At 39.7% G+C, this 14,000-nt stretch overlaps 1 protein-coding gene across 4 annotated transcripts in view; it reads left to right on the forward strand.

Annotated features, from left to right (window-relative positions):
• Window positions 1–14,000, forward strand: part of LOC136706058 (adhesion G protein-coupled receptor A3) — a 251,218-nt gene that overhangs the window by 211,036 nt on the left and 26,182 nt on the right. For all 4 annotated transcript variants that reach the window (XR_010804108.1, XR_010804107.1, XM_066679962.1 and 1 more), the window contains one exon: window positions 9,362–9,485. Coding sequence is in view for 2 of the 4 variants with exons in the window: in XM_066679962.1 (XP_066536059.1) it covers window positions 9,362–9,485 (124 nt within the window). In the remaining 2 variants the exon portion in view is untranslated. The remainder of the gene's footprint in view (window positions 1–9,361; window positions 9,486–14,000) is intronic.

Below are 14,000 nucleotides of genomic sequence, written 5' to 3' on the forward strand. Positions count from 1 at the left end.
ATGCTCGTGATCTCTGGGCCCTTAAACGACACTGCACCTCAAACAGGAATGCCACTGTCAAGGAAATAACAGAATGGGCTCAGGAATACTTCCAGAAAGCATTGTCAGGGAACACAATCCACCGTGCCATCCGCTGTTGCTAGCTGAAACTCTACGGTGCAAAGAGGAAGCCATTTCTAAGCAAGCTCCACAAGCTCAGACGTTTGCACTGGGCCAGGGGTCTTTAAAAATGGAGTGTGGCAAAATGGAAGACTGTGGTCAGATGAGTCACGATTTGAAGTCCTTTATGGAACATTGGGACGCCATGTCATCCGGACCAGAGAGGACAAGGATAACCCAAGTTGTTATCAACGCTCCGTTCAGAAGCCTGCATTACTGATGGTATGGGGTTGCATGAGTGCTTGTGGCATGGGCAGCTTGCATGTCTGGAAAGGCACCATTAATGCAGAGAACTATGTTCAGGTTCTAGAACAACATATGCTCCCATCTAGACCTCATCTCTTTCAGGGAAGACCCAGCATTTTTCAACAAGATAATGCCAGACCACATTCTGCAACCACCACAACATTGTGGCTACGTAGGAGAAGGATCCGGGTACAGAAATGGCCAGCCTGCAGTCCAGATCTTTCACCTATAGAGAACATTTGGCGCATCATAAAGAGGAAGGCGTGACAAAGAAGGCCCAAGACGATTGAAGTTAGAGGCCTGTATTAGACATGAATGGGAGAGCATTCCTATTTCTAAACTTGAGAAACTGGTCTCCTCTGTCCCCAGACGTTTGTTGAGTGTTGTAAGAAGAAGGGGGGATGCCACACAGTGGTAAAAAATGGCCTTGTCCCAACTTTTTTGGGATTTGTTGACGCCATGAAATTTTGAAACAACATATTTTTCCTTTAAATTGATACATTCTCTCAGTGTAAACTTTTGATCTGTGATTTGTGTAAAATGTTAGATGCACCTCCACATCATTGCATTCAGTTTTTATTCACAATTTGTGTAGTGTCCCAACTTTTTTGGAATCCGGTTTGTACAATAAAGTAAGGTACAATTATGTTCCCTATTTTCGGGAGAACACACTCGTGCTCAAAGTTTGCGGATTATACGAGCCGCTTCCGCCATCCAGAAACTGTTCTGGACTGTTCAGATCCTGCTACATTTGGGACGCCCCTCCAGCATATACAGGACCTGAGTCATCAAGGTCATTAAAGTCATTAAAGATACAAAAATGTACCCTTGAGGGTCCCACCACAAAGACAGCAAAAGGTACCCCCACAGCGACAAACTGTCTGACAGTGTACATTGAGCTACATTCTGCTCGCTACATATGACTTATTTTTATCCATCGGTCCAATGTACGATCTCTTTGTTTTGTTTTGTTTTGTTTTGTTTTGTTTTGTTTTGTCGAGACTTCCAACAGAGGCTCTGTGCATTCAGGTGTATTATAACTCAAGCAGAGGTTACCCAGTACTTGAGTAGTTTTTTCACTTAGTACTTTTTACTTTTACTCAAGTAATCAGTTGGGTGACTACTTTTTATTTATTATTCTACAGTAACAATACTCTTACTTGAGTACATTTACCTACCATCTGTAACATGATTTAAATTGTTGTTTGACGTGAGCAGCTGCCAAATGTCATAAATGTGAATACCTGTAAACTTTTCCATAATTTTTTTTTTTGCAAATTTAAAATATGTGCATAAAAAGCTTGAATGGAAAATGTAATGAGAATCATAGTAAGGTCAAGTAGTGATGTTGGATAATTGATTCTGGATCAGAAACACCAGTTATCCCAGAAGAATTGGATGGATCAATATCACCTCAGAGAAAGTCGATTTCATGTGGGCTTTATACCCCTCTAGCCCTTGCTTTGCATTGGGCATTGAGACCTCTGCTTTGTGTGCACAGATGAATGCCTGTATCAGTTTTGATTGCACTAAAAGTAGTTGAAATCTCCCATTTGAAGAGGTGTCAAATGAATGTTGGACTAGTTTGACTAAACCATAAAATCTTCCAAGCAAGATATTGCTGTCAGTGAATACCACAACAGACTGGCTCTTAGGATGAATATGCACCTTGTGCACACCCTAATGGGGTGAATCTGCACTTAGCCATGTGGCTAGTCTGACAGTTAAATTATTTAGCATTTATTTGTATCAGTATCACATGATTTCTTTATATCTACCAAGAAAAGCATGTTCAAGCCTGTAAAGTTTAAAATTCTTGACTGTGACATACAGTGTTTAGTGCAATGTCCTGAATAATTTCCTGGCTTGGTGACAGTAGTGTTCTTTCACCCTTAAGCTCTTACAGCTCTCATAGGTTATTGTATGTGTGTGTATGTGAGTGTGTGTGTGTGTGTGTGTGTGTGTGTGTGTGTGTGTGTCTGATCAAACAGAATAGTAATGGTTCATTACGCGTCTTCTCGAATAGAGCTTATCCCAGCTCAGCCCAGCGCACACCCACTCATATAACACATACTTCAGACAGTTCAGCAGAGCATTCTTCATCAGGTGGAAAAGTGGGTTTGGACTGAAGTGGACAGTGTGTCTCAGCTCATGAATCTCTCTCACTGCACTCCCCTTGCTTCAGCTTTCATCTCTTCTCTCTTTTTTTCTTCACTTTCTTCTCTAAGCTGGTTGCTGTGAGTCAGACCTGTCTAACAGACACTGAGTCATAAAGATGTGTGCTTGCATCTACACACTTAAACTCTGTGTGAGTGTGTGTGTGTGTGTGTGTGTAAGGGAATGTGAGTTTTTTTTTAAGTGTAGAAATTGATTCCACACACTTTTTCCTCTCAGTTATGGTACTTGTCCACTTACACTTTTTCTAGCTGCATTCAGTCATGACACATGGCTCCACCCGCTGCATTTGGCCTTTTCTGTGTTATAGAAACTTACAATGAAACTAGAATAAAGAAGTTTGAAGATATTGATTGGCTCTGTCAGATATATTCCTTGTATCTCATGGTTATCTTTCAGGAGAAACAAGAGTTTTAACTAGAAATAAGGACTGGACGATATGACCAAAATTTATATCACAATATCCATCCATCCATCCATTATCTGTAACCGCTTATCCAATTCAGGGTCGCAGTGGGTCCAGAGCCTACCTGGAATCATCGGGCGCAAGGCAGGAATACACCCTGGAGGGGACACCAGTCCTTCACAGGGCATATCACAATATATTTTATTTTAATTTTAGTCGATACAGTATTATTCCAATATTGATATGAACCCTTAAAAAACAGGAAAGAAATGAAATCACACTCAAACATAAACCTCTTGGCTGTGTTTTATACTGTAATTGAAATTGCTTAAAAATTGCAATGAACTGATGGTCGTGCCCTGAAATAAACGTCAGTCAGTGAATGTATATAAACACAAAAATTTTGTTGGCCCTGTTATACTTGTAAGGATCTTTTCACATTAAAATTCATTCATTGTCTGTAATCACTTATGCAATTCAGGGTCACGGTCGGTTTGGAGCCTACACAGAATCACTGGGCGCAAGGCAGGAACACACTCTGGAGGGAGAACCAGTCCTTCGCAAGGAAACACACACTCACATATTCAGTCACAGACTCACACCTTGCCAATCCACCTACCAATATGTGTTTTTGGACTGTGGGAGGAAACCGGAGCACCTGGAGGACACCCACGTGGACACAGGGAGAACACACCAAACTCCTCACAGACAGTCACCCGGCGTGGGACTTGAACCCACAACCTCTAGGTCCCTGAAGCTGTGTGATTGTGACACTATCTGCTACGCCACCATGCTGCCCTCACATTAAAATATTAAATGGAAAAAATAAATAAATACATTTTAAAAAGCATTGTGAGAATTACCAATATGTCTTTAAAATAACACAAATAGTGAGATTCTCCTACCTTTACTTGAACATCTGATCCTCACATATAAACACCCCACCCTACCCACACACATATACAACCACATATATTCGGCTTAAAACATCATTTACATAATGCGGACATGCTTTTCTTCCCCTTAAGGAAGACAGGTCCCCACAGTATGAGTGTGTAAACATGCTTTGGTTCGCACAACATGACATATGTGTCACAAAATTGGACATATGCACACACACACACCCCAAAACCACATAGGCCTACACACACACAGACACACACTGCAGTGTGCTGGTGGTGGTGCAGGTTAATGCTGTTGACCTACTGATACTGCTGCTGCTTCACTGCTCTCTCTGCCCCAACACTGCAGATGATTTATGGCCAAAGAGAGAGAGAAAGAGATAGAGAAAGAGAGTGTTGACTCATCGTTGCTGCTGGCAAGAGCTTCTTTTTTCTTTCATTCATTATTTCCTTCTTTGTTTTTCTTGCTTCATTTTTCTTTTATTCCAACATTTTAAATTTCTTTTTGCCGGACCTCCTACCGGGCCAGCCTAGAAGAGGCATTTACTCTTACTGACTGACTGGCTGAATGACTGACTGGCTGAGTGATTGACTGACTGACTGACTCCTAATGTTGTAGCACGCATGCACAAATAGGAATGTTATATCACCTTTTGTTAGTTTAGCCATATTTCACAGAGAGAACTTAAGGTGGCGCTACTACACCATCTGTTGTAAGTTCGGCCATATTTCATATAGTGCTTTTCCACAAACAATGGTTCCAGGTCATGAACTAAATTTGGAACCATTCAGCATGTTTCCACCAACATAAACTGGTTTGGGAACTAGAAAAAAATATTTCCCAGCTGGAACCAAAGAAGAGTAGGTTCTTCAGCGCGAACTGTGGCTTCGTCCGTGGGCATGTTGTAACTCAAGAAAGAGCTCAGAGCCGCAAATACAGTTGCCCAGTGGAGCTGGACGGGGTCATTTACAAAGTTTCATATAAATAAATAATAGGAAATAAGATGGGAACATGCTCCGTTTGTGTGTGTTTCTGGGGCTGTGTTTGGTGCAACACCAAACACATGGCTCTGTGTTGGTTAGCTATGTTTCTCCGCTGTTCACAAGCTCAGCAGAACGTCTTGTAACATTTGCATACATATTATATTTCAGAGAGAAGGCTTGTTTTTTTCACGTTAGTATGTGTCTTTGCCTGAAATATTGGAAAGGGAAGTGGTAGGGAGACATTTTGTAGTGTTAGTGTGTTTATAAAACTACATATAGCTGCGCATAGCCACATTAAATTTCACTTCACTTTACTCTGAACTGATACATTGAATAAATAAGTATTTGTAATTCTTAAAATCAACAATATGCTTTTGGTTCTTTGGTGGTAGATCATCTAGCATTTATTTTTAAATAAAATAAACAAGAAAAACACTGATTACTGTGTTATATATTATGAACAAAACTTTGTGATCCTTTTTTTCATTTCTGCATTTATTAGTCCTGCCCTCTATATTTTCTGTACAGGACAATCACTTAATAAAAAACACATGTAAACAAAGACATTGATATGAAGCACCAAAACTTCTCCAGACATTTCAATGACAAGGATATGCATTTTGAGCTTTCCTGTTTTTGAAATGCCAGAAACACCTCTGTGACAGTGGCTATATGGCTAATGGCAGCACGGCTAAACTAGGCTTGCCTAGTTTTCTTTTTTTGTTTCCCTCCCTTTTTTCTGTCTTGCTGTCTTTCTGTCTTTTTGTCCATTTTTTCCTTTTTGACTTTTCTTATTCATACTCTGCCCTGTGTCCGAAATGACTCCCTATTCACTATATATTGTACTATTATGGGGAGCTAAATTAAGGAGGGTCTATCTGCTAGTCTACAGATGTTGTACATTACTTTTGCAGTGCATTGTGTGGTTATTTGAGCGCAGTGCAAATTGTTCACTCTGTTTTCATCACAGAGTATGTCTTTTTCTTGCTTTATATATTTTTTCTTTCTGTCATTTTATCTTTCTGTTGTTTGTTCTCATACATTTTTTTTCTTTCTTTCTTTTTTCTTCCTTTCTAATGAATTCCTCCTGCATGCTTGCTTTTTAGCAGTGATCTTGCAGTGAATCACTGCATTAGATAATGTACACTAATGCCTCCTGTGTTTGTCTTAGTCATTATGTAGGCTGATATAATGATCTGCTGTTTTGCTTTATTATAGGGCTGCTCTGTAGATGCGCATGGTAGATACATGGACATTCAATAATGATAATGCAGTACTAGAAGGTTCCTGGACATCGGCCATTAATCATAATCAGGAACTGTTAAAATGGCATCAGATCTCAGGCATGATCAGGTCTGAGTTGCTCTGCATCTTTTACTAGGGGCTTCATTACTGGTGTTTCATTCAGTTCTGGTCTGATCTTTAAACTGAAGCCAATCTGGCTTTAGAGTTTTAACAGTCAGGACTGTGTTTTAAATAATTATTGTGATAAATTATAATGTAGCAGGTGAAATAGTGTATTACATTTGCATTCACTCTACATTATTTCCAAACAGGAGTGTTTGTTTAAGTCCGCTCTCTTCTTTGCTATCTTGGGTTCCTTGGTTTGAGCTTTGCCTCGGGTCACTGTCTGCGAGGAGTCTGGTGGGTTAAATCTCAGAATCCAAAAACACATTTGCTATGTGAAATTGCCAAAAGGTGTGAGTGGCTGGGTCAGTGTGGGTGCCCTCTGATTGACTGGAACACAGTCCAGGGTGTGTTCTTGCCCAGTGTCCAGTAATCACAACCCTGGTCAGGATGATATGGCTACAAAACTATTACTAGTAAAAAACAAACTATCTTAATATTGTGAAACATATATTTTAACATTGTCAATAATCAAAGTCAGATTCACTCTATTAGTGTTTATGGTTATAAAAGCGTCTCTGCTTGAACAAGACTACATTTCTCGCTTTGAATGCTCAATAGTGATGGAAACATTGCAATGTAAATTCAAATTCCAAATACTTTTATACTCCTTATACAGTGCACAATATAGATCATACAATAACCCTCAAATATAGTATATGAAGTTGAATAACTAAGCCCCTTTTACGCATAAACCACGGCATGATCTTTTTCTAGGAGCTAGCTCCTACAGGGTAACGCCCCAAACATTTCGAGTTATCGTGCATTTGTGAAGGTGGGTATAGTTTCATGAGCTCTATAGGGCACTAAATAGTGGGCAGGGAATCATTTGAGATTTTGAGCTTTAGTCACCAAAAAGATGGCATCTTGAGCAAACTACATTTATATTACTGCATTACATCTACGTTGTAGTTACACTGAAGTATAGAGTGCTCTCCATTGGCAGTGTGTGTTTGTGTGTGTGAGGTTGGGGTAGCATGGTTAGAGGAGCTTCACTCTACCGCTGTGCTACCATGAGCGGTGCCCACCGCGCTGTTTTGCTGCCTGGCTGCTGTGCTCAAAATTAATCCAAATTGAACTTTGACCTACTTTCTGCTGACCTTTCCTAAGTGCAGGAATGAATGGAGTGAAGTGTATGATGTAACACAAGCAGCGCCGCGGGTTGACAGATACTGTAGATGTGGATGAGAAACACATTCGCACAGTTTCCCAGTACCCAGAGTTCTATAACACCACTTTAAAAGTATATCATGACATAGTGAGGAAAAACACAGAATGGCGAATTACCAGATTCACACTCGGATAACAATTTCACATTTACGAGGCCACTACACATATGAATTTAGCCAGTTAGAATGTTAGCAACAAGCCTGAATAAAAAACACGCTCTGATGATTCAAACGCCGCTCAAAGCCAAGTGGGGCGCAAAACGGTGACACACTATGGAACGCCGTTGGGCTCTAAACGTGTGAACACATGCGCATTAACTGATTATTAAAATTTTGTGCATTAACATGTAAAATTGAGTCGTGATAATGTGACCAAAAAGAACATGTTTACACGCTTTTTAAAGCTTCCGCCTATGGGAGGCCTCAAATCCGGACGTACTTACATATTCACAATAGGACTTACTTCACACATTGTAGCTGACAACAAAACATAAATCTTCTGTGAAAGTAACCCCTACGTTTCATCACATTATCATTATTCATAACATAGTGAGCTAAGTTCTGACTAATGGCTACGTTGAGCCCTACGTGAGCAGTGTGAAGACAGCAACACTAATGAGCTGATCCCCATGCCAACTGGAAGTTTATTTTTCACAATAAAAGTCTCTGGTGTTTAATACCTTAATATTTGTAAACATGCACATTATTATATAACTTCATAAAATACTCTAAAGCTTTTTATAATTTTATATCAAACAAGCATCACTATTCTCTCACACTATGTGTGTGACACATACTGAGACATAATTAATTCACAGAGAGGGAGCACTATGCTTTATGCTTTAAAATGTTCAACAATATTATGTTTATACAAACTCTCCCAAAACACATTGTTTAGAACATTAAACACTGGATTTTTTTCATCATTTCAGCTTTATGTTTTTTCAGCAATAAGGCCATACACCAGTACGTGGCAGTAAAGAATCATGATTCACGAACATCATGATTACCCACAGCGAACAATTCCAAATACACAAACTTGTGTTATTTGTGTTAACACAAAATTATATGCTGCATGTTAACATGGAGAATCCAACATGTTTTGAGCCCAACGGTGTTCCATAACACAAAGAAAGCTTGTCACATGAAAGCCCCCTAAGAGTATGGATTAGCTTTAGGCTAGTGGTAGTTATGGTTAGAGTAAGTCACCATTAAATTAATATATTGGTGCTGTCCAGAGAAAACATGTATCTGATTTTTAGGAAAATGCTCCAAAAATATAAATAAATAAAAAATCTATAAAATCTCCTTACATTGACATCAGTTGGCTCCAGTTGACTGTCTGTGTTGCCCTGCCTCTGTGTTAGGCTCATATCCTCAGTCTTATTTCCTTGTTTTACTAGTCTTGTTTTCTCATTTGTTTTACATCCACTCTGTGTCACATGCCAAAGCCCCAGGTGAAAACTTTGGGCATGAGAAAGCACTGTATGATGAAGCTTGTGTTCTAGAGCTTTTTTTTTCTTTTTTTGTGCATTTACATACACAAACTGTGTCGGCCCTCCAGGGCAATTTGAAGTTGTGCTAAGATTTTGTACAGCAACATTTCAAAAAAAGACCAAAGACATTTCATTTTGAGACCAAAAAGGCAGCTCCTAGCACCAGGACTGATCTGTTCATTACAAATATAAATGCAGCATAAATAGAAAGTTTTAGAATCCCAGCTTCAGACAGAATTTCACTGCTTGTCGGAATGAGCTGCGAGTGACTAATAATTAAAGCAAATGTAAGAGGAGATGTTTCAAGGCGAGAACACCATGGGGGACATAGGGAGTTGAAGTAAAATGCTCCACACACACACACACACACACACAGGACTGATTTTACTATTAAGTGTGTTCCTCTTTCTTTGACAGTGCGATCCGGATCAGCCGTAAGGGATGGCACATGCTCCAGAACTTCTGCTTCCACACAGCCCTCACCTTCGCTGTGTTCGCTGGAGGCATCAACCGCATCAAATACCCGATCTTCTGCCAAGCTGTGAGTGTCCAGCTTCTTTATAATCTCTCTCTCTCTGTCTCTCTCTCTGTGTATGTGTGTGTATTACAGCATCAATGGAAACTGAATTGCTTATTTTTGTCTAGTGATGTGCACTGACTTTATGAAGTATAGAGTGCTCTCCATTTACTGTAGTTGTGTGTGTGTGTTTCTGTGGGGGCGAGAGAGAGAGCACTGTTAGAGAAGCTTCAGTGTGACAAACAGTGGCTGCATGAATGTATCCCTCCCTAGATGGATGCTGTCTATTGGTTTATGGGTCTTAGCTCCTGGCAATGATAGGTGTGTGGCTGGTGATAGGGAAGCAAATTTTGTTAACCCTCAGAGGGCCCTTATCCCTGAGGAGCTTTTAACAGAGTGCTGGGATGCTTTAATTAGCGTGTGTGTGTGTGTGTGTGTGTGTATTCTTTGGAGAGGGTTGTTCATCTGTGCACTCATGCACTGAACCGAGCATTATTTCAGCTTCATATTTTCAGTCTTCTGTATTTGTTTCTTGACCTGCATTAAGAGTACTCAGTTTAAGATCATGATGGCCTCTCTTTCTGGGGTGGAAATAATCAGCAAAGTCAGTAATTTCAGTCAGAAGCACGAGCAAAATTCATAAATAAATAAATAAAACCTGGGATTCTGCTGTAACTTAAGCATCTTTTCTTTGTGAGATTTTCACACAAATAATTGAATTAACCTCAACTTTTCCTCACTGTTCTCACTGAGGACAGATGAAATGGAGGCTAAGACTGCAGTAGTCAGTAGTGGCCAGTTCTAGCCCTGTTCTCATTCTGTGCTGGGGAGAAGCACAGTTGTAAAGCTGACTCATAGAGCATTCTGTTCATTCCTTTTCAAACTAGATTGCTTAGTATTGTCTCTTTGGGGCTTATGTGTTAACAGAAAAAAAATAAAAACTAAAACTATATATATTATATATCATTTTTTTCCTGCTAACCCTGGGGATCCTGGGGTTGTGGTTTCTTTCCCCCTTTGGTCACTGCCTGTAAAGGTTAGGTGTGTTCTCCCCGTTTGCCCCATTTTCCACCCATAATGCAAAGACACATGTTGCTAGGTGTGTTGGCTGTGTTAAAAATAAATGCAGCTTCAATTATGTGTGATGTGTCAGCCACAGTATAGGCGGGCGAAATGTGTCATTTAATTTTGTACAACTTAACATATTACAGTAATGGTGCTTGTAATGATTTGGTGTAATATTAAACAATGAATTCTGATAATTATGCTACATTTACTCACTTTAAGGCAATGTATACGATTGTGGGGAAATATTTTCAGAATCTCTGTGTCTTTTAAGTTGAAACGCTGTATTTCAGAAGAAAAATGACTTGTTTGTATGTGGCTGAAGATAACTTGTCAGTTTTATTCACCGTTTGATTTACCACACACACTTATTTGTAAAGCCATTTTGTCTGTGTTTACTTTCATGCTCTTCCAAATTTTGAGACATTTCAACCTTAAGTGATTCAAAACAGCAAAAATAAATCAATATCACCCCCCTATGGAGCAGGGACAGAGCAATATCCTCATCTCGGTTTGTGCTTTTCAAAGTATGCAGTTTTCTCCACTGTCTTAAATAACCCCAGATGCCTTTTCTCTGCCATGAGCAGAGAGAGAGAGAGAAACCTTAGCATAACAGACCGAAAACTTTTTTTAATTTTTATTTTTTGTTGTTGTTTATAGCCATTTACTGACACCAGGGCTTCATAAACACATTAGAATGGTTTTAAGCCGACTGGAGAGCTAGCAAAGTGTGAGGAAACATCCTTAGAATTTAATGAAATGTATAAAATTAAAGCATGGATTTCTTGTATATAAATGACCTGTAGAATGTAACATAATTTCTGTTTGCATGTGCTGCCCCACAGCTATGACTTTAAGTTTGATTTGAGGTGTGCACGTGCGATAATCCCTGTAAATAACTGTAGAAGCATCTCACCATGCTATTCTGATGAATATATATATAATAAATAGATGAAATGGCAGACACTGCGGGAAAACAAATCACACAGGCACTGTCCTCTTCCAAGTCAGACTATTTATTTACGAGAATCACATAGTTCAAATAATTATAGTTCAAATAATTTTTATTTAAAACAATATTTGCTTATTTATAGAGTATTTTATCCTCTTCCTTTAAATAGGTGCCATGAGGTGTCATAGAGAATTATCTTGCAAAATGTCAAGCGTTTCAGAATAAAAGTATCATGATATAATTATTATTGTGGGCAACATAACATGATAATATCCTACACTCTCAGACAAAAAGTTACCGTAGAGGTACATTATTGGTCACTAAAGGTAAAAACAGTGTAAAAGGTACAACAGTGTTTAAAAGTTTAAAAGTCGAGTTGCGTTCCTTAAAGGTACATTACGTTACAGGAGAGGTGAATATCTGTAATCTTTCATTATAGAACTGTGGAAAATAAAAGAACGGAATATAAATCCTGGAGATAAAATGGAGTGTATGAAATCAACAGAATTTTAAAATCTACAATTATAATTGTGTAAGGTACAATTACGTTCCCTAATTAAAGGTAATAATATGAACCATTGAAGTTACCACCACAGTGACAAATGTTCTGACCGTGTATTGAGAGATTCCCTGTGATTCCCACCCCTACTCTTGAACAGACCAGACATTATTTTAATTCATGAGCAGCTTTGCAAACTTTACATATTATTCATGAAGATTATATTTTGAGGCAGCTGTTTATGAACAGGTTAGCTTTAAAGACAGTATTAGCATTCATAATTATGATAAAGCATAACTGACTTTTGAGTAAATGCAGTGAGTGTGATTAGCATATTTGGTGAAGTTGGCTGATGGCTGTTTGTTCTAAATCGGGGACTGTAATTACTGTTGTATTTATTCAGGGTTTTAGAGAATACTATAGACGTATTCAGTAATGAGATTACCTTATGCATGCGAGTATGTAGTAATATAAAAATAATTGCAATGCAGCTTGAAAGAAGTAATTAGTTACTTGTAATGGATTATTTTTTCCCATTTACTTGCTTAATGTCCCTGCTGACCCCTGACTCCTTTACTGAACATGTAGCACACTGTCTTTGACAACCTGGGCATCACACTCACACGCACACACACAGATACACACATACATAGGCTAACTATAGCAGTTGCAGGTGTATGCTCAAATGAGAGTCTGCACAAAATGAGGTGCAGGTGTAATTTGGATCTTTCAGTCTTGTCAGCATTGGATGGAAACCTATTGACACTTCACTACCCGTTCACTGCTTCTAGTTAAAGTTTCTAAGTTCATCCATTTATTGTCTGTAACCGCTTCTCCAGTTTAGGGTTGTGTTGGGTCTGGAGCCTACCCAGAATCGCTGGGTACAAGGCAGGAATCGCTGGGTACACACCCTGGTGGGGGCGCCAGACAAGGCGACACACAGTTTCACATTGTCTATGGACACTTTTAAGTAGCCAATCCACTGACCGATGTGTGTTTTTGGACTGTGGGTGGAAACCGCATCACATGGAGGAAACCCACGCAGACACAGGGAGAACACACCAAACTCCTCACAGACAATCACCTGGACCGAGGCTTAAACCCACAACCTCAGGACCCTGGAGCTACCTACAATTCACTAAAATACTAAGTAGGAAATATACTAAATAGGAAGTAAACTGTCCTATGTCAATCCATTAGAGCTTTACAAAGTTCCCACCCCAATCTCTCCCTACCTGCAGCCATAATATTTCTGTTCTCACCTGTTGTTTAAATCCTACACCTAACCACTAAGATTGCCGTCGCCATTTATTATCCGATCAGCAACCAGATACCCTTAACACCTAGGCTTACTCACTGAGCCCAGCCCAAGTGTGTCCAAACCACCCACTGCATCACTAGCTCTTCACAGGGGTCATCAGGTTGGCACTCCCCTACCTGATGGCATTTCTCAGTGTTTCACTGAATTAAGCCCCTGGCACCTCCAGAAGACTCAACATTGAAGTCTGGTGTCTGTTGGAAAGTGGTTAAATCCCACCCCCCTCCAAGCTAGATTTACAGCTCTATAAACCCTTAATCATCAGCAACCATAAATCCACACTGGCCTCCCTGGTGACAAAGGCAGTACTTAGCACCACTGGCACCGTTAATGCATGCTCAGTGCCACCAGTTTCATGTCATTTTCATGTGATACATCACCAATATTCACAATAACACAGCATGGCTCCCTACTCATTCTCACCTGCCCTGTCCTCCACATACCTCCACATACAATACACCTCAGCTACTCCACCTCTACAGTGTATTTCCCCAACTAGCCCATGCTCTCTTTATCTACAACCACTGACTAGGCCTTTCAGCTGTTTCTGATAACTGCCCTCAGTTTTTGTCCCCTGTAAAAGCAAGGCTGTGGCAGTCTTGGCCCAACACCTAGAGAATGTGGTACAATTCTGTTCCCTAATTAAAGGTACAAATATGTAGCCTTGAGGGTACCATCACAGAGACACTGAAGAGGTGATGAAAA

This window comes from Hoplias malabaricus, chromosome 8, assembly GCF_029633855.1.
Source record: "Hoplias malabaricus isolate fHopMal1 chromosome 8, fHopMal1.hap1, whole genome shotgun sequence".
In the NCBI taxonomy this organism is placed as follows: Eukaryota; Metazoa; Chordata; class Actinopteri; order Characiformes; family Erythrinidae; genus Hoplias; species Hoplias malabaricus.